This window comes from Rhopilema esculentum, chromosome 3 (assembly GCF_057945365.1).
Source record: "Rhopilema esculentum isolate cy_ngs chromosome 3, ASM5794536v1, whole genome shotgun sequence".
NCBI classification, from domain to species: Eukaryota; Metazoa; Cnidaria; class Scyphozoa; order Rhizostomeae; family Rhizostomatidae; genus Rhopilema; species Rhopilema esculentum.
In genome coordinates, this window is record NC_142817.1 from 7508623 (window position 1) to 7533723 (window position 25101).

At 37.3% G+C, this 25101-nt stretch overlaps 3 protein-coding genes across 4 annotated transcripts in view; 2 read left to right on the forward strand and 1 right to left on the reverse strand.

The window, feature by feature from the left end:
- Positions 1–6549, forward strand: LOC135692846 (uncharacterized). Its single transcript, XM_065211171.2, has 3 exons — positions 1–220; positions 2219–2466; positions 3075–6549. The coding sequence occupies exons 1-3, from the start codon at positions 145–147 to the stop codon at positions 3858–3860; spliced, it is 1110 nt and encodes a 369-aa protein (XP_065067243.2). The 5' UTR covers positions 1–144; the 3' UTR covers positions 3861–6549.
- LOC135692838 (uncharacterized) overlaps positions 5296–25101 on the reverse strand; it is a 24981-nt gene continuing 5175 nt past the window's right edge. The window contains exons 3-23 of the mRNA XM_065211158.2: positions 24151–24330; positions 23252–23300; positions 22603–22698; positions 21959–22026; positions 20938–21027; positions 20351–20446; positions 19887–20042; positions 19168–19236; positions 18250–18376; positions 17745–17803; positions 17211–17339; positions 16618–16656; positions 15239–15394; positions 15060–15111; positions 14497–14630; positions 13667–13840; positions 13249–13346; positions 12300–12442; positions 11863–12052; positions 10180–11287; positions 5296–8161 (exon numbers count right to left, since the gene is read on the reverse strand). Coding sequence (XP_065067230.2) covers positions 6734–8161; positions 10180–11287; positions 11863–12052; positions 12300–12442; positions 13249–13346; positions 13667–13840; positions 14497–14630; positions 15060–15111; positions 15239–15394; positions 16618–16656; positions 17211–17339; positions 17745–17803; positions 18250–18376; positions 19168–19236; positions 19887–20042; positions 20351–20446; positions 20938–21027; positions 21959–22026; positions 22603–22698; positions 23252–23300; positions 24151–24330 — 4641 coding nt within the window. The 3' untranslated portion in view covers positions 5296–6733. The remainder of the gene's footprint in view (positions 8162–10179; positions 11288–11862; positions 12053–12299; positions 12443–13248; positions 13347–13666; positions 13841–14496; positions 14631–15059; positions 15112–15238; positions 15395–16617; positions 16657–17210; positions 17340–17744; positions 17804–18249; positions 18377–19167; positions 19237–19886; positions 20043–20350; positions 20447–20937; positions 21028–21958; positions 22027–22602; positions 22699–23251; positions 23301–24150; positions 24331–25101) is intronic.
- LOC135692843 (uncharacterized) overlaps positions 12450–25101 on the forward strand; it is a 152459-nt gene continuing 139807 nt past the window's right edge. The window contains exon 1 of one of the 2 annotated variants that reach the window (XM_089111624.1): positions 12450–12458. The gene's annotated coding sequence lies outside the window, so the exon portion shown is untranslated. The remainder of the gene's footprint in view (positions 12459–25101) is intronic. The other variant, XM_089111630.1, reaches the window with a different exon arrangement.

Here is a 25101-nt window from a genome sequence, read left to right on the forward strand (position 1 = left end):
CTGACGGAATACATAAAATCTTGCGTTCGTGGTTTGAAACCAGTTCAATGTAACCGCGCGAAACAACGCAAAGAGAGTAACAACGGCGTTCAATTCTAACACAAGTTGATACGGGACAAAGAGCCCACAGATTTTGAAGTAAACATGATGAGATTGAAATTCAGTGTGGAAGATATTTTGCGAGCTGAAACCGTAACGAGCAAGATGGTTTCGCAAAAAAGTAAGTGGATATTTTGAAATTACAGTCGAATTGCAGTTTGCCTGTACAGCTATTTGTTCTGTATGAAAGCCATTTAAATGCAACGATGTAATTGAAATTTGATTTCATACAAGAATAACTTGTCTTTGAATTTTTAATAACATGCAAACAACGAATAACGTATTTGTTACAAGAAAAAAATTGCGTTAAATGTTCAGCTGCTTGGCTTACTAGAAAGCACTTAGAGTGATTTTCTAATTTCGTAATATCCTAAGTACCTAATTCGGTACATTTTTGCTGACAAAACTTTTCAACTAGTCTTCACTACAGGCTAAATGTTTTAACTCGTCTTTTGTCGGTGTCAATGAAGCAAACATTTTTGTCGTTAATATTTGCAAATAATTCATTAAAAGGTGTTGATTCACAAGAAATTGAAAACTTTTATCTCCCGAACTGAATTTTTACGCATTTCTCCAAGGTAGAAAATAGTTTATTTTAACTTTCCTTGGTAAGAAGTTTTAGGAAAGTGTTTGATATTTGACAAGAATACCTTTGATAGGTTTTGTCTAGAAATTGTGGTTTACCCACTATCGATAGGTGAATTCGATCATGACTTTTCACAATGAAAACATTAGTCTATGTTTTGTTTATAAAATGCCTATGACCAACAAGGCGTTTTTTCTAATATGTTGTTGCACATTTGATACAAAGTGCTGCCACTAAATGAACAGAGTGTTATGCTGACTCGCTTTTGGTGTAATCACAGCCTTTTACTTTTCAGAAGGAAGTGGGCGATATGAGAAAGTTTGAATTTTTCTATGTATGCATTCCCTTATCAGAATGAAACGTTAGCATAATTTGCAACGGGGCACGTGCCATATTAGACTTTTAAGTTGTTCCAAGCGATAAAAGCAATTAACAACCATTGTCTTGGCAAATTTTGGAAGTACAGATAATTTTTTATATGAGTTTGATCCGCTAAGATTTCTTATTTTTGTCAAACCAATTTTTCTATTGGTTCAAATAATTACATTACAATATCATAAAATGGTTTTTTGTGTGAAAGAGCTGCAGTGGGGGGAAGTACAAGGAGGGTCGGGCAAAACTTTTGAAAATGTTTCAATTTCCGTTTAAGGCTTTTAACCAGAAACAGGATTACACTGGATCATTCTCTCCCTTCTAGACCAGGTCATCGTAATCAATGGCTTAACGAATTCCTTTCTTGACTCATTTACTATTGCAGCAGAATCTTGGCACACGCATTATATCCAAATCAAAAACAAAGATAATCTTTTTAATTAATAACGGAAAAGTCATTGATAACGGTAAATTTCATCCTTATCCCTTTAATCCTGATTTGCGGTGATGTCAAGCTTTTAATGAAGACGTCTCCAAACGCAACCGTCCTTTGTACTTTTAACATCCGTTAATTTCATTTCCCTTCCCAATTCTAATTTTGAGCCCGCAATTACTTAAATCAGGAATCCATAAATAGTAGGATTCCCACAGTTCCGACAATTGAATTTTTCCTTTTTGTTTTCTTTGCATAAGTTTTGTATACTTGTTAGAGGAAATGGGTATCAGAAGAACCTTTTAAGTTCAATCAAGCCGACGTTTGAATTTTCTGTATGTCCTATCAGTCTGTTTACAACGGAAAGCAGGGTATTATTAAGTTATCTTTGGGCTTGCGCGATTTATTCAATTCAAAACGATGTCATTTATCAATACATTGAAGGTTCCATCCAACTCACGACATTACATATGGGATACACAATACACAGTATAAAATACAAAAGAGGTACCAGAGATATCGAGAGTCGGAAATACTATCCTACTTATTTTTGTAATTTTGTATTGAATCAAGCAAGTTCAATAATGGTACACTTGAGATTAAAGGACGAATCTGAAACAAGCAGAATAGAGTTATTATGAACTTATTAGATTCGCAGATACGCTAGAATTGTCGGTGTAAGATGCCTTTGCACTATATACTAATACCTGCTACTATTTTGTCATCAGGTGGCTCAATGGAATGCTTGGACATGATGACGTCAGATGGCGAATCGCCTCGGTCCGAGTCCCCAGACTCGATAACATCAACTAATTCGGAAGGTACGGAAAGTAAAGGAGGACGAAGGATACGGACAATGATTCAAAGTTGGCAGAAGAATTGCTTGGAAACAGTTTTCGAAAACCAGCAGTATCCAACTGTGTATCAGTGTGAAGAGCTGAGTAAAAAGCTCGGACTGCCAAATTACGTAACCAAGGTGCGTACCGGAGTCCGGAAAATTTATCAACTAACGTACAGCTAACAATTAGTCAAAAACGTAATAGCTCTACACAAAAAAGAAAGGTACTAAGATTGAATAAGTCCCTTTTCTTTTCCATGATTTCTGTACAATAATCTAACCGAATATCGCCATCTTGTTTAAGATCAATTGCTGTTTCGGCCTAAGAAGTATCAGAGATACTTAATGAAATAATATCACATATATTTGACTTAATTCAATTATGGAGTTTGAAATCTTGGTTGCATCCCATCTTATCCAAATTACGAGGGTTTTAAAGCAAAGGCGTTCATTTGAGATTTATTCACTTTGTTCCCGAACTCAGAAAGCTATTTTCGCTGCACTTGAAAACCAACTAAGATTGCAAAGTCTCAACTTTTCTAGGACCTTTGGCAAGGACGGTTGAGTTGGAAGTAAGCTCATATTGTCTATTGAACTTTTATTGATTTCAAAATTCTTTGCAAATGAATAATGTAATCGAATTTTATTTAAAATACGCAACAAACCACAGACAAAGCCTTTTGCTATGACGTCATTTTCTTTCTATGAAAATCGTAACCATCCTCCTCCACAACGCTTCCTTTCAGGTATGGTTTCAAAACAGAAGATCAAAGTTTCGAAAGGAGGGAAGTCGTAAGCAAGTCCGAAACAGCATTGATCCGTATCCGGTACGAGTTAAGAATGATTCCTTAATCACGAAGGAAGACACACCTTTAATTCGAAACATTCCGGTTGAAAATGACAGAAAAAAATCGCAGAACAACGAACAATGGGTTGGGAAACAAAAGGAAGCATGTAACTGCCCTGAATGTGTCAGTACTCATGCGTCAATTGCCTTGAATGCGTCAAAAGTAGATGTTCCTGATCGACAAATCCCCGAATCAATGCCGAAGCTTGAGATTTGCAACTGTAGGGACTGTATCGCAAGGACTGTTGTTTATCGTCAGCAGCAACAACAACACCCAGAGCTCCAGAGCCAGTTTACTGGATTTAATGAGGAACAGCGGGAAATGGCAAGGGATGTTGATATGAAGACAGTTTTACGAGAGGAAAACGAAAGACAGAAAGAGCTTGAAAATATTCAGGAAAGGGATGCTTTATGTGGTTGCTCTCAATGTCATGCGGCCCTTCAGCGGGCAAAGAATGAAGAAATGTATTTCAAAACTACAGTTGCCAGATACCATTCATCTGAACAATATTACAGGCCTTCGAGAGAAACAATATTTCACGAGAGAAACTTTGAAGATAAATTCACAAAAACCCATGGTACTCTCCACTATGTGCCACCAAAATTGGATTTGATGTATGACAGGGTCCAATCTGGACAATGTTTTTGCAAAGAATGTACTTCTAATTCATCACATTTCAAATAGTGATGATGCTTAATTACCTATGAATGTAAATAGTCATGTGCTGTAAAAATTTACCCTTTTATATTCTCTTTCGCAACAAGAAAATAACTGCGACTTCTCTTTGTACGAAATCTCATATTCGCAATGAGTTTTTGCTTGTTTGTTAAGAAAGATGAGCTTCTTTTGTCGGCAATGCCATGAGTGGAAGTAATATATAAATACTTTGGGGCGCGTGGGGCATCTGGGGGCGGTTGTGCCCTTAGGACTCTCAACAAAAATGCACTGACATAAATTTCAGCAAGGAGAGAAAATTCTATTGAAAATCAGGAGCCATGTGTTTTAAAATTGTTTCCTCTGCATGAAGATTTCGGTTCAGACCGCCATGTTTCAACTATCGGGGGATGTGAGACACCCGATACATTCCTATAACGAATGCTCAAAACAACTAGCTATAAATGAACTAGTTTCACATGGGCTTAGCATACAAAATTCGATACATATGGCACGAAGACTGAAAAGAATGGTAGGAAATTTCACGTCCTTAAAGGCGCGATAAACATCTCATAGCTGATGGGAAACTCTGAGAATGCGAAGAACCTTTTTATTGAACCGTATTTGAAAAATCTGCTTCACTGAAGAAAATGCAAAATATTTTATGCTAATGAAAGTGTTCTACACTATGCAGGTGCAATTTAAAGCAGTCCTCAAACTTAAACAACTCCAAAGATTACAAAATATATAATACAATATTAAAAAACAACCAGATCATGCGATTGGCTGAACGTCAATAACCGTACTTTGCTTGATGTGATAGTTGAGACATTCAAGAATACGAAAAAACTAAGCCCTGTAATATGAAACCTGTAAACAGTAATATTAAAAGTTTTTACTTAACTTTAACTATAATACTTCAAATGTAATTATATTTTTGACATCAAATGTAATGCAATTATAGTGTTTCATTCTCGTGTATAAAAATATTCATTCACATCTTATCATAAGATAAAAATGATTCTTCTTTATTAAAAAGCTGGTAAGGTCTTGAATTCTTCTACAATATCGGTAACTTTCATTCCTCTCCTCAGTTGTCTACAGCGAGACAACACATTTCGCTGTTTGCTTACATGGATGAAGTCTCTAGATCCCTCACGCTCTTAAACAAGCACATCAAACAGTTTTGATTAGTCTCGCTTCTGAACACACACTTGCAGAAGAACTTGTCAGCAATATGCGTTGTAATGCAGGTGTGATATACTCAGCACCGGCCCACAAGCATCCAATTTGGCTCCTTTGTTTTTAGTCATTCAGTTGAAAACTTTTGCCACCTGTGAAAGATGGATGCGTGATTTTGATGACGTCAGTCGTGTCTCTGATGTGGTTTATCAAGCAGAGGGGGATAAACACCGATTGTTTGTCAATTTATTCGAAGAGCAAAATAGAAAATCATATAGAGAGGTCCGGTTGCCAAATTTCAATCAATCAAAAACACAATTTCAATTATCACGCAAATGTTTATGAATGCGGTATTATAATGAGGTCGGAAGGCAAAAGAGGAAGAAGGCTTCATTGGGGCTGCTCAAAATAGACTTAAGTATGAATAGAGTAGTGGGACGTGGTCACCAATTCTTATTTCAAGATATTTAGAAATCAATCCCTCTTTGCCTTTCTCCTCTTCAACTGTCTACGATTTTAAAGCTGTGGAATATTTTCTTTCTAAAGTTCTAGAAAATCAAGTGTATTCAGAAATTAAGATAACATTACTCTGATTAATAATCGGTCTGCAACTGAACTATTCAAATTCCAAAATTGATAACATGATTGAAAACATAGTTGATTATGGAAGTATGCAAATATAGAAATACAGAAATGTGAGTGTTGTGATGTAATAAATGAATAGGAGCTTGGGTATGAGGCTTTGGAGTGTATCTATGCTGCGTGGCTCGCTGCTTGGAAATATGCAGTGAATTGAGAAGGTTTATGTATAAAAGATAATGAGCTGGGCCAACAGAATTGGAATAAACGGTATAAAAAGTTGCGTCTTTAATGGAAAAGTATTCTTAAGGCCTAAATGTAGATATGTGTGTAAGATTCCAATGTGGCAATTTATGGCCGCTAAAACATTCATAAAAGTATACTCAAAGATTCGAAAATAAGAAAGAAAGAAATTAAGAAATAAAGTCTCTTAGACAATCTATTCTGCAATCAACAGCAGCCCTTATTAATATTGCACAACATTTGTAAAATGTTAAAACCTTGCTCTAAAATTTGCTGTAGGTTCTCGAACGTTTGTGCATAATAACTGCCGAGTTTTGCTAAGCAAATTCTTTAATAATAAACGAAGGTTGAGTAAAGTGATTTCAGCAAAGCGAAATATAGGCATGTTCGAAAATTCACCCTAAAGCTGAAAAGAGTTCTTAAAATGACGTCAAAAAATGACCAATTAATCTGAAAGAACACCATTGAATTTTTCTTAGAGTGCAAAATAAATAAATCAAATCTGTTGGATGTTGACTGAGATATAGCAACTGAAAGGGCTGGACATTGCTAAAGGATTACTGTTGTTTTGGCAATGCCAAATTTGATGGGGAAAGAAGCTGTGCTCATGCGGTCATATCTCAGTCAATTCGGGATACAATGAATTGATTTTGCACAGTAGGAGATGTTTATTGATGGTTTTCAGATTATTTGGTTTATAGAAAAAACCTAAAAATAGAAATATACATTGCGTCATCACTTAAGAACTCTATAGTTTCTAGACGACCTACCACCCCGAAGGAGTTTAGAAAATTACTCTCTATTCTGCTATACTTTCTATTCTGACATGCAACCTGCTGTGTTATCCAACGTTGACCAATTCCAAGGAGTTTACATATGAATGCTTGAACATGAACAATCTAATTAAACTCTCCCAATCGCGTGTTCTTTCTTTTTACAATTGGCAACGTTTTGCCCGAATAGAAGCTTGTCCACATTTTAGACAAGAGATTGAAAATTTTCTCTCGTTCATTAAACGACTGTGTTTGCAGGTTCCACACCAGCAGACCTTGTTCTTCCTGGAATCGCTCATCTGTATTGAGATCCGTCACGAGGCTGAAGTCTTGCTCCACACTCGATGTTTTGAACCTCTGATCATAACAAGATGGCTCTACACCAGCTCTGTTGAACACGATTGAGAAAGTGCCATTCACCAGATCCTGGAACTCAATACGTATAATCGCAGCAATGAGGCGAATATCAGCAGGTCTGTACTGCGGCGTCTGCGGAAGCTCCTTCGCAAACATAGGTAATGGATAATTGACGTAATCTTCTTTGAGCAAGCAAACGAAATTTTCACTGATAATGAATGTGCAAGGCAGTACCGTTTCTTCCGTTTCTGCGGAGACCAGCAGGTATAATAAGATACCAAAATTTCGATCGGAATGCCATTCACAGGAAAAACTTATAAAATCATAAATGTTTTCTTTCAATTTTTCCAGACTCTCATCGCTTGGGTATACGATCTTTACTTCGCTGTTGGGGTGTATAAATTCGCTCGCAGCTGCAATCGCCCCAGACTCTTCATCTTCCTTCTTATACAGCTTATAAATTTGGTTCTGAACAGTTTCTGTGCGATTAGCTCGCAGATGATCTTCTGGTTTCCCCGATAGCAATGCTTCACTCAAACTCTTCATGAAACCATTCGTTTTATCGTAGTCTCGAGTTGTCAACGTGAATGTAGTATCTGGCGTGCCGCCTTCTAGCCGAATCAACTGGTCAAAAATCCCTACTACAACTTGCTGCAGCCGTTTAAAGTCGATTCTCACAAGCCACAAAGGAACTCCCCCGGATCCGTCCAATATTGATTTCTTCGCACTGATAAGAGCATGGTCTTCTTCTGAAGAAATCAGGTAGATATTCGAACAGCTTATTATGACGACAACGGTGAACTCCTTCTCAGGGTGGAGATATGAGATGCATCCACTGCACATAATGAATTGAATTCCTTTAGTAGCCTCGTCTTCAAACTGTGCAATGTGATCCTTAAAGTAACTTCTCTGCCTTACTGGATTCAAGGCCATAAGCATGTCTGGGTATTCGATTGGCTTTGTGACGGGGATCGAAAGATTCCCGGATGGTACTCTGGTATGACCCTTTTTGCCGTTTCCTAACGAACCGGCCTCGGACACAACATCAAGATTTAACACTGGTTTTAAAAGTAATTTAGAGTGAGTGACGGATAGGTTCTGATCAAACTGATTCTTCCATAAACAGGACAATGAACGCACGAACTGATCACGTTCTGATAATGACCCAAAAATTACTTGCCATAAAGTTGTCGTATCCTGAAAATTGAATAACAATAGTTGAATGTCAAACCTTTATGGTGAAAATGCCGATGAAAGGTTATGGGAAAGAAAAATAATAGGAAAGGGATGGAAGATAAAGTATAGGGAGGAGGGGGGGGAGGTTGTTTTGTAGAATAGCTGGGCAAAAGATAAAAGGAGGGTGGTGAAAGAATAAAAAAGGAAAAAGGGGTGAAGAAATGAGGATGCGGAAGATGGGGTTCGGGTTAGAAATACCGGAGGACAGAAAACAGGAAAAGGTCAGGGAAACATGCAGGTAAGATGAAACCGGAATGGAAAACGGCAAAGAGAAGTGTAGGAAGGGGGGGGGTGGAAAAAAGTAGGGAAAAAAGATAAAGGTATTGAAGATTCAGGAAGACGAGGGAGGTGTGATTGAGAGAAATGAGAGTGAAAAAAGCAGGGGGAAGGGGGAAGGGGGAAGGGTGGAAAAAAGTAGGGAAAAAAGATAAAGGTATTGAAGATTAAGGGAGACAAGGGAGGTGTGATTGAGAGAAATGAGAGTGAAAAAAGCAGGGGGAAGGGGGAAGGGTGGAAAAAAGTAGGGAAAAAAGATAAAGGTATTGAAGATTAAAGGAGACGAGGGAGGTGTGATTGAGAGAAATGAGAGTGAAAAAAGCAGGGGGAAGGGGGAAGGGGGAAGGGTGGAAAAAAGTAGGGAAAAAAGATAAAGGTATTGAAGATTAAGGGAGACGAGGGAGGTGTGATTGAGAGAAATGAGAGTGAAAAAAGCAGGGGGAAGGGGGAAGGGGGAAGGGTGGAAAAAAGTAGGGAAAAAAGATAAAGGTATTGAAGATTAAGGGAGACGAGGGAGGTGTGATTGAGAGAAATGAGAGAGAAAAAAGCAGGGGGAAGGGGGAAGGGGGAAGGGTGGAAAAAAGTAGGGAAAAAAGATAAAGGTATTGAAGATTAAGGGAGACGAGGGAGGTGTGATTGAGAGAAATGAGAGTGAAAAAAGCAGGGGGAAGGGGGAAGGGGGAAGGGTGGAAAAAATGTAGGGAAAAAAGATAAAGGTATTGAAGATTAAGGGAGACGAGGGAGGTGTGATTGAGAGAAATGAGAGTGAAAAAAGCAGGGGGAAGGGGGAAGGGGGAAGGGTGGAAAAAAGTAGGGAAAAAAGATAAAGGTATTGAAGATTAAGGGAGACGAGGGAGGTGTGATTGAGAGAAATGAGAGTGAAAAAAGCAGGGGGAAGGGGGAAGGGGGAAGGGTGGAAAAAAGTAGGGAAAAAAGATAAAGGTATTAAAGATTAAGGGAGACGAGGGAGGTGTGATTGAGAGAAATGAGAGTGAAAAAAGCAGGGGGAATGGGGAAGGGGGAAGGGTGGAAAAACGTAGGGAAAAAAGATAAAGGTATTGAAGATTAAGGGAGACGAGGGAGGTGTGATTGAGAGAAATGAGAGTGAAAAAAGCAGGGGGAAGGGGGAAGGGGAAGGGTTGAAAAAAGTAGGGAAAAAAGATAAAGGTATTGAAGATTAAGGGAGACGAGGGAGGTGTGATTGAGAGAAATGAGAGTGAAAAAAGCAGGGGGAAGGGGGAAGGGGGAAGGGTGGAAAAAAGTAGGGAAAAAAGATAAAGGTATTGAAGATTAAGGGAGACGAGGGAGGTGTGATTGAGAGAAATTAGAGTGAAAAAAGCAGGGGGAAGGGGGAAGGGGGAAGGGTGGAAAAAAGTAGGGAAAAAAGATAAAGGTATTGAAGATTAAGGGAGACGAGGGAGGTGTGATTGAGAGAAATGAGAGTGAAAAAAGCAGGGGGAAGGGGGAAGGGGGAAGGGTGGAAAAAAGTAGGGAAAAAAGATAAAGGTATTGAAGATTAAGGGAGACGAGGGAGGTGTGATTGAGAGAAATGAGAGTGAAAAAAGCAGGGGGAAGGGGGAAGGGGGAAGGGTGGAAAAAAGTAGGGAAAAAAGATAAAGGTATTGAAGATTTAGGGAGACGAGGGAGGTGAGCAAAGGGAAAATTCAAGTCCGTGTAAATCAAGATTAACATAACATAAATACCTCCTTGCTGAGACTTTCTGTATATTCAGTAACGGAATCATCGAATGTCAGGGTCATCCCATAATTCCCTGCGAGCATATATTTCCGATCGTTACTTTGCCATAAGTCAACACCAATCAATTCTGCAACCGGTTCTTCTTCATCGACAACCCACTCTGGGGTAGTTGGCAGGCTTCTCACGAAAGATGGCGGAGGCCAATGAACGTAGTCTTCGTCACACATAAACAACCGAAGATTGGTTAGAATTAAGCTTTTGATGCTGGACACAGGGATGTCAGTGGCGTAGAGAAACTCCTCTTGATCTTTGGCATCTTCAAACACGTAAACAATGCAGTACGATATTAAATTCTCGCGATCTTCTATTGGAGAAAAGCCTTGCGTGGTAAGCTGCGCTTTGAGCGCGTCAATCTTACTCTCATCAGGATAGGAAATACAAGATGTCATATCACCTGAGACAAATGATGTCCTACGTCTCATGTCAAGCGAGCTCTTCTCCTCGCCCAGGCCAATCACTGAGCAATATGCCTCCAGAAATTGCGCTGTTTTCGATGCATGGCGTGTGAGAAACGTGAACGTACCCCTTGATCCTTCGTTGTTCACCTCAATGCGAAAGGCTTGATCGTATAGGCCGACAACTATCTCTTTGATTGACTTAAGAGAAAAACTGTAAAAGCAGTGGAAGATTTCCTTCATTTCTTTAACCGTTTTCGGAAGAGCACTTAGCGAAGTATCTTCCGGAAGAAACACACGGAACAGGAAGATATTAACATTAGTCATGATGAGACACGTTGGCAGTTCTTCTTCTGGGAAAATGTAAGGTAAACAGCCAACCCAAAGAATCAAAACTACATCTTGGTTTGTGTCACTTGGTACCGAATGCTTTAAGAAAGGGGCGCCGATTCCAATATTTTGATACGCCATTGAACTAAAGCTGTCAGTCTTTTCAATCGCGCGCTCTCTAGGTTCTGTATCTCTTCGTACAGACATTGTTTTCTGCACAAATTCCTGGAAAAAGCCGAGCAAAACTTCATTTCTAAGAAGAAATGGATTGTCCATTGGGGATACAACATGCTCCGGCTTGGTGTCTTCGTGTGTTTCATCAGTTGACCTAAACGGAGAGTAAGTCATGTGTTCTTGCAATCTGAAGCTAGAAAATCTTAACTGAGAGTAACTAAATCAAGAAACCTTGAGCTATCATAAAATAAAATCTTACAAGGGAAGGTAAGTAAGGAAAATATCGTACAAAGCAAATCTATAATTTCTTTTATAGATTGTTCATTCTACAAGTGAATTATTACTCTTGTTAGTAATAACATTTTAGATTGAAAGCTTAAAATGCCAGGGCCTTTGGGAAAGCTTTCGATGCCTAATAGTGTTTAAGAATAGGCTTTGCAGTGCGTTTCTGATCTAGAAAACATTGAGAAGAAGCCTCACGTTGCTGATTGGATGCGTAACAATAGGTTTAAATGGCCAATGAAATGCGTCGGAACATAGTGCCTTTAAATAAAAAATCACCGAACAATTACTCAAGCTAAGAAATGATTAATGGATTAATCAGCAACTGCTTGCGTTCTTATAGGTCAATGAAACATCACAAATCACGGAGAGACCACTATTGCCAAACAACAATAGCTATTTAATTCAGAAATCACTAATCAATGTATATGATTGGTAAACACTCACGTGTTTTTGCTACCATTTTCTTCAGTGTATCCAATCAGTAGAGCAAACAGCCCGGCACAGTCCTTAACATCTTTAAATTTGAGCTCCTTCTCCAACCAAAGACCCTTTTCTAAACTATGCTCATCTTTTTCGTCGAAATACAGTAGGAATTTCCCACTTTTCTTTTCCACACGGATGTTTCGAATTTCATCTGTCAATTTTAAACAAAATTCTGATTTTAAAACAATATTCGTTTAACTAATTTAAAAAATCTAATATTCGATGTTATTTGGGTCTAAATAAAATGCGCTGTATCACACTGTAAACTCTTTGCACACAGGGTCAATTCTTTTGTATCGGCTTTTATAAATGCACCACCTGATGATCACATTAAGCGTGGAACTGAGAGTTGCTAATTCGAACTGTCACTTCAACAAAAGTTTTGAATATTTTCTTACCTACATGATACTGTCCAGTTTGCCTTCCAGACAATAAATCAATTTCCATCAAACACTTCTTGTCAGCATCAAAGGTTACAATATGCTCTTCATCCTCGCCAGAAATTCTATCTTCATAAAAAACCAGATAGGTTTCATTGACCCTGGGGAAACATCGAAAGCGTTTCAGATAAAAGAGTATTGTTGCTAAATTAAAGAGATAAAACGCGATTATTAATGAATATATCTGGTAACAGAAACAAAAAAAATTATACATCTGTTATGATAAAATGCATTGCTGAAGGTGTTCTGGGTTGCAATGCCGTTAACACCATCTGTGTACATTCTACTAGCAAACTCTAGTTGGAATGCTGATTGGCGCAAGTGGTAACTACTCTTCGTTGATTGGCAGGTTTATTTCCGCAAACAAGATTCAGAGACAGATTTATAGTGGCCAAAGTGTGGTTAGATACAAAAGCGTTCAAAGGCTTTCAACCATCATCATCATCAGCAATATTGGAAGGGATGCAAATAACTCAAAGATGAACAGAGGATAAAGGAACCCTTCCCTAATCGTGCAGCATCATTATTATGTTGACCAAGCAGAACAAATCAATAGTCACGTGATACACAAACACAAACAGGTTGAAGTTATACATTTAAATGCACAGCAACGTATTCACAGAAGTCAAGCAAATATTTCCCGAATCATGTCATAGAATTGCCAACTTTGTCCGATGTTTCAGAGATTCCATTTTTTCTTAGAAAACCGCACCGCTGTTACGTAAAAACACAAGATCTGTATTTAATAATAACACAAGAGCTGATGCTACTATTTGTATTTTTCCCCTTGTTTCATTTGGTTAATTTCGAACGATATGATTTTGAAAGAATCAGTCAAACAAACAGCATTTCTCGAGAATAATCATAAAATTTAAAGGTCATAGCAGGATATTCAAAATGAACCTACAAATCAATGTTTTGATCGAGCATATCCTCCAGGGCGTTGATGACAGCTCCTGGAAGCTTCTCTTCGTACTTTTCTTCCCGTATGACGTCATACACAACCTACAATGTGACGAGGAAACTTCTTGTCAACCAGGGACATTCGCAATCAAGGTTTGAATCGGGACAAAACTCCAAGAAAAAGGGCAAAATGAAACAGCCTATTACTTAACACTGTTAAGTTAACAGACTTGTGGAAGTTATATGGTATAGGACCTGATTGAAGTTCTCAATCCTCTTTTGAATGATTACTAAAGGTAAGTTTAAAATTTTGATTTAAAAGAAGTCGGCGATAGCAAGGCCATTTCTTTAAATATTCTATGATGCGAGCAGTATATTAAACATGATTAATAATATAAGAGCGAATACAATTGCTTTTTCACCTTTCGGAAGGAAGATCGTTCGTCCGATGAATCTGGCACATCGTTGTTTGACTGCAACTGCAAAGGCTTTACTTTATTAACAGGCTTAGAATTCTGGTCATCAGGTTTGGTTGAATTAAACTTTACCTCAGCTTTTGGCTCTGGTATTTTCCGCTGTGAAGGTGTAGCCTCCTTCTGGTTAAGATACAAAACGAAGCATTATTAAGATGGGGGAAAGAAAACATTAGTTGACAGATATAACGAGAGAGTGTGCAAATATGTCTGATAATGGGGAAAGCTAATATCGTTCTGTCAATAATTACAGCAAAGCGAACTAATTATACCAAAAATAATACGACAATAAAGCGAGAATTGTGACATTAAAAGTCCGCAAATCTTTCAAAAATGGTCTTACAATGTGAGAGAGAAGAATCTATCCTCAACTGGTCATAGGAGATGTTGAAATTCATATCTAACTGTTGTTGGCTTGAGTTAAAATCTCAGTCGTTACAACCAAAAATATTGTTAATAAAAACAGTAATGCTTTCACTGCTAATTCTTTTTTGCAAGATAAACATTTTCCCAAACTATTCATGAAAAATTTTACAATGTTTTCCCTAATAACCGAACCTAACATTGAATATGTAGCAAAATTACGAACCAAAAAATTTTCTCTCCTTTCAAGAAAAAAAAAGAACTTAACATCACAAATTAACAGTAGTAACACTTAGGCCCGGAAAATTGAAATTAGTAAATTTTTCGATATTTTAGTATTTATGAAATCGACGTAAAGCCCTAACCACTGAGCCATTTTTATACCTGAAATCTTTAGATTTTAAACATGCAACTACCTTTGTCCTTTGTTCTGTCTCCTCTATTTGCAACTCGTTATAGAAAGAAAGCCACGATTCGCCAGCTTTTGCTTTCAGCTTCTCGACTTGTTCACGAAACTTTACTTCTTCTTTTTCAGTGGAAGACAGCAGATCTGCAACGAAAGCATATACAGTGCAAAGAAAGGTAGAAACCCAATAGCTGAGGACAGCGTTGGGGTTCACTGTTGGTAAATGAGACTCCACCAAACAACACAGAATACAATAATTGTTCTGGTCATTCCGTTTCAATATCTTGATTGATTTTAACGTTAGCAGGGACGGGTTTACCGGGGAGGTCTACCCCCCCCCCCCCGCAATATTTCTGTGTCCTTCGGTTAATTCGGCTTCAGTTCGGCAAAGAGAAATTTTTTGTGGTCAGTACTACCGTCAACATGAAGCAAAGTATGGAATGATTCATAGAATTAATAGGGAACACCAACCCCCCCCCCCCCTTTGGATGTATGCATAGACACTTCTAATGAAGGAATCAGCATGATACGGGGGAAAGGGGGGAGAATTTAGCGACATCGTAGACAAAATACCTGACTTTCTTTGATTAGAAGCAGCCTCTTTGATTTCAGCAATATGATGTTTCTAGAATAAAGAAACAACAAAATAGAACACAAAACAAATTGAAATTGAAAAATGTGTAGCGTATATTTGCAACTTTACTAGAGTAAAAAATTAATGAAATATTTAAAAAGAAAATGGCAATGTGTACCTTGGAACCCTTGTGTCTTGGCGATCGTGGAGGAGTGAGAGGCTGGACTGGGTCTGCGGCCCTAGACGAGGCTGTGATGCAAGGTCTGTAATAATTCTCAGGGCCAGTAATGAGCTCGTAACTGTTCTGCAGCTCAATGATTTCGCGAGCTTTCGTCTTGAGAAAATAAGTGGAAATCGATAAAGGAAAAAAACAAAAAAGTCTTGCACCATGAATTTTAGGCAGAAGTTGTACAGGTATTAAGACTAGCGTGGATTAAACAGGCCTGGCCATAAGAATTTCAACAGGGTAGCAGTAAACAGCTCTTCTAGTCATATCAAGGTGAGCTATTTGAAGGTGAATAAGAATAGAAACAAAGGAACATTTATTTCAAGGGGGGCAATTTAGGAGAGCAATCTGTAGCTCCCCTCTGGGATTTGAAGTGAGCCTGGAGGGGAGCAAGAGCTATGGCTCTCCTTAAATGGCCAGGCCTGCTTAAAACTAACGCCAAAAAAACCAGGAACCCCAAGAAGTTTGATATTTTCGTTTTTCCTCGAACTACTTTTCCACTATTGCTCCACCTTCCTCGTAAGCAAACACATACACTTCGCACGAAAGAATTAAGTTCACAAAACTTTTTCATTATTTTGCAGTAAAGCAAAATTGTTACGTTGGTTGATTTCGATGTTGAGCGGGGGTGGTTTAATTCGAATTTGCATACACATGTTAGCTTTCCAAGACTTTTTGCATTGATATTTATTTAAGCTTACCATAATAATAAGTATGATAGTATGAAAATATAATTTTGTATCTAATTTTCTTATTTTAGTGTAGAGGTTTTGACAGGTCAGATGGAAGAACAGCGGCTTAAAAAAATAAAGGAAAAAACAAAGCGAAAGAGCAAAAGAAGACTGAAGAAGTTCTGAGGAAACATGACTAAAAAGAACAAAGATATCTCAAGACGATTTTATAAACAAGTATTTAACTTGAACGATTAACACAAAAAATTAAAATAAGAAAACATTGGTTATAAACGGATGGAACCTTCGAATTGTCTGTCATATGTTTGCATGACAGGTGTTGTCTATTTTGACCAATCAGAAACACTGATTGGCTCTTAGTATAAAACACGTGCTATAACAGGGTTGTCATGTGCTCACATTTGGTAGTGTTCGGTGCCCACTCTCTGCGATAACGCATAAGACCAGTCAGCGTTTAACCAAAATAGCTTGATCTAACCTAACTGCTTACAATTGTGTGGAAAAAGCATGGCTTATTGAATCTCCAATAAACAGAATATGAGATGGCGAGTGACGATTAGGGGTGAATGAAAAATTATTTGTAAACTGCAGAATGGGTAATCAAAAATCCAAGAATGATTTTAACTATAAAACACGAACCAGATCGGTTTTGCATGTTGGAATGCCATCAACTGTCACCTAGGAATGCAAGACAAACAAGGCATGTAAATGGGCTGATTTCTATCTAGATTAAGCTATTGAATGAACTGAAAAAATACTAAAAGATGTAATGATTGAGATATCACAGATGTATCTTAATGTGAACAATTAGGCATTCAAGTAAATCTTTTTGGCAGATGAGCCAAGAGGATAATGGTTTGATAAAACTTTTTGCAATAAACTGTAAGCTGAGCATTCCAAAGCATGAAAATTATCAGATCAATGAAAAAAATAATGCTGTCGATGTTGCTTGTGAACATCATTGCTTTTGCATTTTGTAAAATTTCACTATTAAAAAGAATTGTATTTTTAATCAATCTTGTTTGTTTTACTATAGTCATAATGTTGTATTGAAGCAGATTAATTCTACTTCGGCCATTATAACTAATACTGATAAAAAATTTTAGCCCCTATCCAATCGTTCCATTACATTAGGAACAGAGTACAACGAACCTGCTGGTCAAAAGTTTACGTTTGTACCAGTCAGTAAAAAAAGCAAAGCTTTAAGCACACTCAATTAAAATGAAACTCACTTGCTCATAACGATCTCCAAACTGGGCAATAAGACGCACGTTGTAGAACTGCTCTACAGTGCAAGGGTTTCCGTGGATGTCAATATTTTCGAGCAAGGGTAGATTGCCAAGCGGAAGTACGTTGGCTAGCTAAGTGATAAAAGACACAGCGTTTAAGGATCAAACTCTCGCAAAGCCATGCTATTTGTTAATGGGCTTCTCCTTCACAAATCGTTAATTACTGGTACTAATTTGTCATGGTACTCAGGTCACTGTTGCACAAGGATGTGATGCTTGAAACAGGTTTCAGACTAGGAACACGAGAGCACTCCAAAGAAGATTTCTTCATTAACAGAAAACTTTGTACGAATCAAATAAGTCCTAACAAGCAATATATCTTGGGCAAAGTCAATATTTTATTTTCGGTTAGGTCCAATAAATCGAACATACATTCACTTGGACAATCAGAGATAAGTACGATCACAAATTTTCAAAATCTTAAGGACACTAAACTAAAATTGTTCAAATTGATTCAGGAAATTGATACAAATTTACCTTTTCAATTATATTGTCCGAAATTTTCAGGCTTTTCAAAGAGTACATTTTTTCCAGCCCTAAAAGTCAGTAAAAATCGTTAAGATAATTTGTAATATTTACGTCAGAATGAAAATTGTTGTGAAATTAATTTAAAAATTATCTAAAAGATCAAAAACTAATTTTTATGGTTGCAAGAAAAATTAGATGAAATTTCAATTTTGGACCGAAGGGCAAAGACATCCTAAATTCAAAATTTGTCCAAGATTTGTTGACAAAAGGTAACGAGTTACTATTTTTACTAAAAATATAAGCATTTGAGCCATCCCAATGAAAGTCAGTATGCTGAGGCGAAATATAAATACGTTACTGACTGCATTGGATTTGCAACTTCGTCGCTTTTGTGGTGTTCCGGTTCATAGCTTTTATCTACACAAGGACCACTGAAAACCATTACTTTAGCAGAGCCCATCCTACAGGCATAACAAAACATTCACAATTACAAAAAGAAAATACTTTCCAATACCTTTGACGTCACGTAGTCGATTGCCAGCCAAATTCAGGACCGATATGGCACCAAGTTTGTAAGGGAAATCCTCGACATCAGTGATTTCATTATAGGACAAATCCAAATCTCGAAGGTAGAGGAAGCCCTGTTGGAATTGAGAAAGATTGGAAATCAGAACTGAATCTCTTAAATAGATATTGGATATCGCAGACAAGGAAAACCTATGATGAGACTTGGTGATTGATTATGCCTTGGGTAACAAACAAGGGGTTCTTCGGAATGGAAAAGTTAAGAAACGGTGCTGCATTAGAAATCACTGAGAATTAGAAATTAGTTAAATTTCCTTTTCTAGTTTTTGATGAACCCTGAATAATTGCTACATTGGTGATGAGCACACCACACCATCCTGCCCTCCGGCCTCCATCTGCCCCAAAGTTAACTACTAGCCCATGGGGTTGTAGCTTCTAGGGCCACTAGATGCTTGGTTTGTTGCTAAACCTAAAACGTAGTTCCATTTAAAAGAGATTCAATGGTAATTTACACAACACAGGATCATGAGTTGGCTATGTCAATACTTCTATTTGACTTAATAATATACCTTCACCCTAATAAAATTTGTCTTCAATGAGCTCGATGAAAACATAGTCGATACAGATTTATGCATGTGTTCTGAACATTTTTAATCGAAGCGTCCTAAAAATGTGCTATGTTTTAACGTGGCTGCTGCACTGAAAGGGAGATTAATAGAATATTTCCCTTTGATTCAGCAGTTTAGCTTTCTGTGCTTGAATTTCTACAATCGTTTCTCTGGAGATGGCAACTTGAAGGCCCTAGAGGAACCAGAACGGTCCATTTCACTTCTCAAAGCCTGCTTTGCCGTTCAGTACCTTCTGGGACAAGTATCATCAACCTTTCAAGATTTTAACATGTCTTTACCTCAAGAAACTGCACATCTGTTAGCAGATTGTGGCTCAGATCAAGCTTCCGAATATTAGGCAGCAGTGTCTAAAAAGATAAAAGGAACTGATTAACAACCAGAGAGAGATTCATCGTGCAAGCAGTAACTTAATACTTTTAACGTAGCATAATTTTTTTTAAATAATACCATGTAATCTTTAAGTAGGATGACAAAAATGGAAAGCAAAATTCACCTTTCGCACATTAAAAAACTAACGACATTCAATTAGAAGACGCAACCAATGCTTATTCTATCACAATTCTTAAGTCTTAAGATCTTAAACTCTTATTTTACATTAATACCATCTTCCTTTCTAGTTTAGTTTTAAGAAGAATCTCTGACTTTCACAGTTAGGTAAGCTACCTAGATAGCCTATTCGTTATTATATAAAAATAAAAATTACACGACGCAATTTTCCTCTTTTTAGCTACTTTACTGCCTTCTTATAGTAGAGACGTAAGCAGAATCCATGGCCTATCGGTAGAATAAATTTATTTCTGCTGATAACCCTAACCAACCCTATCCCTAACCCAGCCCTAACCCTAACCCTAACCCTAACCCTAACCCTAACCTTAAACCTAGCCCTAGCCCTAACCCTAACCCTAACCCTAACCCTAACCTTAGCCCTATAGGCAGAAACGCAACGTTAGAAGAAAATTGATTGCCATTTTTTTACTGTAAAAAAACACAAGCTTACAATCGTGTTATCTATTGATGTGAGTTGGTTGTTGGTGAATGCAGCTAGCACAATCTTGTTCCAAGATGGCAGCTCCGATGAAAACTGCTGCTCGCCCTCCTGGTCTACTTTTGTCAAAACACCACAACTCCAACTGTTTGCTGTTATCAGTATATCCTGAAATCAAATGACCACACGAGCAATGTCAGAAATCCATTTTATAGCGATTCTAGAATACATTATTGCAGCGAAGATGACCACATGTGCCCTTATTTTTTGTCCTTCACACTTAATCGTGTGCTCCTAATTGCTTATTATTGTTTGAATGCAAAGAAACATTAGTTGCTTGTAGGCATCTCTCACGAGGCTTTATCACATGATCATAAATATTTCTCAGCTGTGACTTGCTTTAAAATTGATCTTTCAGTAGCAGTAGACGCCGAGAATTCGCTAAGAAATAGTACTAAAACAAATGATGAAATTACCTTTATAAAATTGAGTGATCTGGCAACATTCAGCTCCCATAGCTGATGTTGTAGCACTTCCAAACCATTCAATAATTCCAGATCACAGCCGCAAAGCTAAACAGATACAAAAAATCTGAATGATAAACATTCTCTAGATTAGAATTAGAAGACAATTGGAAGCGCAGTTGATTAGAAAAAGGAGCACCAAAAGTTGTAGAAAACCCAGTAAGAATTCAAATAGCAAGAAGCCTCAATGAGTGAGCTCTGCCCCCCTCCCCCCGAGAGAAAAGAATCCGTGCCTTGGCAAGCCCCCTTCCTCCTCCCAACAAGGAAATTACCAAGTGTCTCACATCAGTAATAGTGCTTTTCGTGATACGTAATCGAAATATTTTAATAAGTCTTATATATAACAAGGAAATCCGCTTTCACTGTCTTGGGCTGCAATGGAATATTTTACGTCTACGAACAAGAACTTTTCAGACAGCTTCAAGCGTTGTTCATTTTCCCTTTTGGCAACACTAGACAACCTAACACATCAACAGATTTGGTTATGTTTAAATTGTTTAAAGGCATCAACATAAAGTTTGATAGAGAGATGTACTCACTGTCAAGGTTTCCAATGACTTAAAGATCGAAACATCAAATGTGAGGTCTCCCTCTGAGAAAAATGTATTATCTTTGCTTGCGCCTTGAACCTGATGATAAAAGCAGACAATTTATGAACTTGATGCTTTCAAGCAAAATACAACAAGGGAACTTGGTTAAAATCCTAGACAGAGATGCTTTGCTAGCACAATACAGGGCTTTTACAGACTACAGAGTAACAAACCGCCAAACAAGACTGTAACAGATGCAAAGATGTACAGTACAATTTCGAGAGTGTATAGGGAAAAAGATTTTCTTGGTTGCAAACAAAGAGCTTTTTCTTCAAAAAGGATCAGTGCGTGAGATAGTGGATGGTGACAGCTGGCCACTCAGATTGACATATAAGAGCTATCGAAGGTAAAGCAGGATAGGACGACAACAGCTTTTCATGAAAACAAACGAGGTTTTCTACTTTTATAAACAGAAAAAGCCTGAAGGTCAATGTAATATTAAAAGAATAAAAATAAGCTATGTTTTATCGTTGCGAAGAAAAGAAGAGGTGTAGGGAAATAATTTTGCCAAGCAATAATTTTTCGTGTAGAGCAATGCACTAGAAATAAGCACAGTTAATTTTCGAATAAGACCCAATTGGCTTATTATCAGAATGAGTTTCCGAATGCTTTACTCGAGGGTACCTATTCGGAGGGAGGGGACTTATTAAACTGTAGAGTATATTCATGAAACTATCAAGATTATTCAATAGCAAAAAGCGGATATCAACTGAAAAATCCTTCTGTATGCAGGTAATCAATTTAATAAAACAATTTTCTATGACAACTTCATTCTATCAGGACGGTTAAGCATGATCAACATTCCCTTGAGTTGGAATAAATGGATCCTCAAGGAGGGGTCTGGATCGAGGGGGTGCGGCCTAGAGGCTAAATGTGATTTGGAGGTTGGGGTTTATGAGTCTTAGATGAGAATTTACAGAAGTGCTAAAGCTTCAAATATTAAATTTTGGGAATAGCATCACATTCTTACCTTTATGTGTTTTGCTTGGCTAACAAAGGAATAAAGATGACCGATATCCTCCTTCGGATCATCTGAATCTAAAACCAAAATTGAAACAGCTTAATACAAATTATTCGACATGCAGCAGATAAAAAGGGCTCTGTGGTATTCTGTGCTTGTGACAACTCTATTTTTTGTAAATCATTGATAACAACTTCAGCAAAACTATTGGCAAAAAATTTAAACCATTAAATTATGTTAAGACAAAGGCTGACGAAAAGTTCGATTGAATAAAAATGAAAGGATTATGGTTCTCAGTTTTGACTAGAGAGATCAAGTTTACGAGGTTGCATTTTTGGAGGTACATAAGGATGGGGTGTGCGAGGGGTGCATGGGAGCATGTGGTTGGTGTGTGATAGATGTGTGATGGGTATGTGGGGTGTGTTGGTTGTATGAAAGGTGCATAGGGGTTCATTTGACTCTCTGCTAAAACATCCAAAGTAAATAGAAAAACTTGACTAGCTAACTCTTTCATACTATAAACATTCCAAATAGCACAATAAACCGAAGCATATCACTCTGAATAACACTGAGAATAAACATTCAAGTATTTCTATCACCTTAAGAGGGGAAGCACAGCCAGTAAAGCTCCATATAAAGGAAAGCATACTTACCACATGTAGGTAATGGCAAAAGCAGCCTTCTATTGATGCAATGAATTTGTAGAGGTGAAATTGTGAAAACTTCATCATTATCAATAATGCCATCCCCTGAAAATGAATTTATATTAAATCATACCATTCCATTCCTTGCCATTTTTGATAAAACTAAAAGAGGCTATATTCAACTCAAATCAAACTAATTAACTTTATCATTGATAAACAGAAGTAGAAAAATATGGCCTATTACAACTCAAATATATGCAGTGTGATAAGCAAGTTTGAAATGGTATCCCATTCTAACTACATACCATATGACCTCTAAGCTAAACATAAAACATGCTAATAATAACAGTCACAAATGACTAATATCTTTAGTGGTTAAAATGGATGGAATCAGCAGACTCAGACACAGAGCAAGCAATAAACAAATTGGGCAAAAATGAGACACACAGCTTAACAAAGTGTTCTATATCCTCATTTAGAGAAGGGCAAGAGGGAATTGAAATCACAGAGGGTAACATGGTTCTTGTATTTAACACATTGAAATACAAAAAAAGACAAAAGTCTTCTAAGAGCACATCAACAACAAAGAATTACAATGCTATAAATTATGCACAAAAAAGGGTCTTACTAATTTTAAGCAGATGTAGTTTTAACTTACCAATCTCATACAAATCTTTTGCAAGCTTGTGACAAACAGAGTTGACATCCTAACCGAAAAATGTAACAAATAAAGAAATATAGAGATACAAATGAATACAAAAAATTTAGCTTGGTGAATCCACAAAACTAGTGCCCTAGAATCAAGTGCAAATCCTGTTTGCAAATATCAAACTTAAATGAAGTTGTCTGTATCATTAGTCATGTGTATGTCTGTATCACTTTTTTTGGTTGCACTATACCTTCTTAAACAAATATAATGTGATGTTCATATGGGGGTGCAAACCAGCTCATTTAGCCTCAAAACCTCCCATGCCTTTTTCTTGTGCAATTTTATAATTTATCTATTCAAAAGTGAACACAGGAGTTTGCATCCGTTTGGGTAACACAAAAAAGATCATTTAACATGCAAAAATGGCTTAGTGGTTAGGGTTGCCAACTATAGATCCAGGCTCTGTGGTTCCAGCCCCTGACATAACCAAATCTTCACCTAGAATGAGGAGAGTTGCCAGCTCTCTGCAATTCCAGGCATGGGAATCATGGGGTGTGGTCACATTGAGACAAAGGACCAGCACACTGCTCAAAAGCACATCTTATTTGGATGCTAGGTAACAATAGAATTCAATACAACATAGTGCACCCAAAGGATTCAATGTTACATGTTGGGTTTCTACCTTACACTTCCGCAAGGTGGATAAAGGCAAGCAGCATAAAAAATAATAACAGATCTGGAAACTCCTTTGATTATTGCTCAAAATGCTATTAGATGTTTAGTACCATGAAAAGAAAATGGGGCACATGCACAAATGACTCAAAAACAATAGAATAGACTGGCTATTCATATTCAAAATACAATTTCTTAAAGTATTCACATTCAATAATACAGAAGATAACACTTACAAATCTGTCAAATTCCAAGAATTCTACCACCTCAGTGGGCATTTCAAACAAAACCCCCAAGATATTTTGCAAGTATTTGTCCAAAGCAAGCCTTCTTTTTTCAATGTGCTCAGCATTGAGGTTGCCAATGAATTTCTTTGGTGGGAGCAAATCCCATGGAAGTCCATGAGAGACAACCAGCTAGAAATTGATAAAATAAGATGATCTAGACTTGCAAACCAACAATATTAAAGGTTATCACAAATATTTAGACATTTGAATATTGTTAAATTTATGATGCTGATCCATTCATTGCCAGTCCCTGAAAAATTAAAAGTGGAGTTACATGCACCCCTCCACACACACCCAAGACTCCCTTGATGTGCATCATCATGAAGGCAGCATCAGGTTTTGACTGAATATTCTTGTTTCTCTTTTGTTTCTTTTAATTTCCTATTAATTATCTCTAAATTATCTTTTAACTTTATTTGTGTGTTATCTGGAGGGTACAATCACGCTTAAAAAACATTATTTTTGCTAATTATTTTGCTTCAAAGAAACTTAAAATCAATAATTCTGAAAAAATAATTTGGTTTGCAAAAACTTCATACACTTTTTCAAATAGTTATGCACCCTTCAAACATATTCACATTAGTATACATTAAATCTAAAAGGCTATTAGGTCTTTATAAAAAATGTAAGATCAACATCTTAAGGATTGCACACCTGAACACTTCAAGGTGTGTGGTTCAAATATTGGTTGATACTAGGTTTTGTTCACAAATTGAAGGCTCAAAGACAGTAAATGATGTTTCCTTATCACTTAAAGTTACCAAGAGTCTAACGAAATTGCCGCATTATACACCTTTTGCTATCTGTGATCCTCTTTTCTGCTAGATGATGTGACATTTATGCAGATCTCAAGGTAGGATTGGACAACTACACTAGTAATGTGTTTGCATTTTTCTGATA

Bases quoted from the DNA above. Each gene is read 5' to 3' on its own strand.
- LOC135692846 (XM_065211171.2), top strand. From the start codon at position 145: ATGATGAGATTGAAATTCAGTGTGGAAGATATTTTGCGAGCTGAAACC. The intron at 221-2,218 runs GTAAGTGGATAT...TTTTGTCATCAG, and splicing joins CAAGATGGTTTCGCAAAAAA to GTGGCTCAATGGAATGCTTG. The intron at 2,467-3,074 runs GTGCGTACCGGA...GCTTCCTTTCAG, and splicing joins TGCCAAATTACGTAACCAAG to GTATGGTTTCAAAACAGAAG.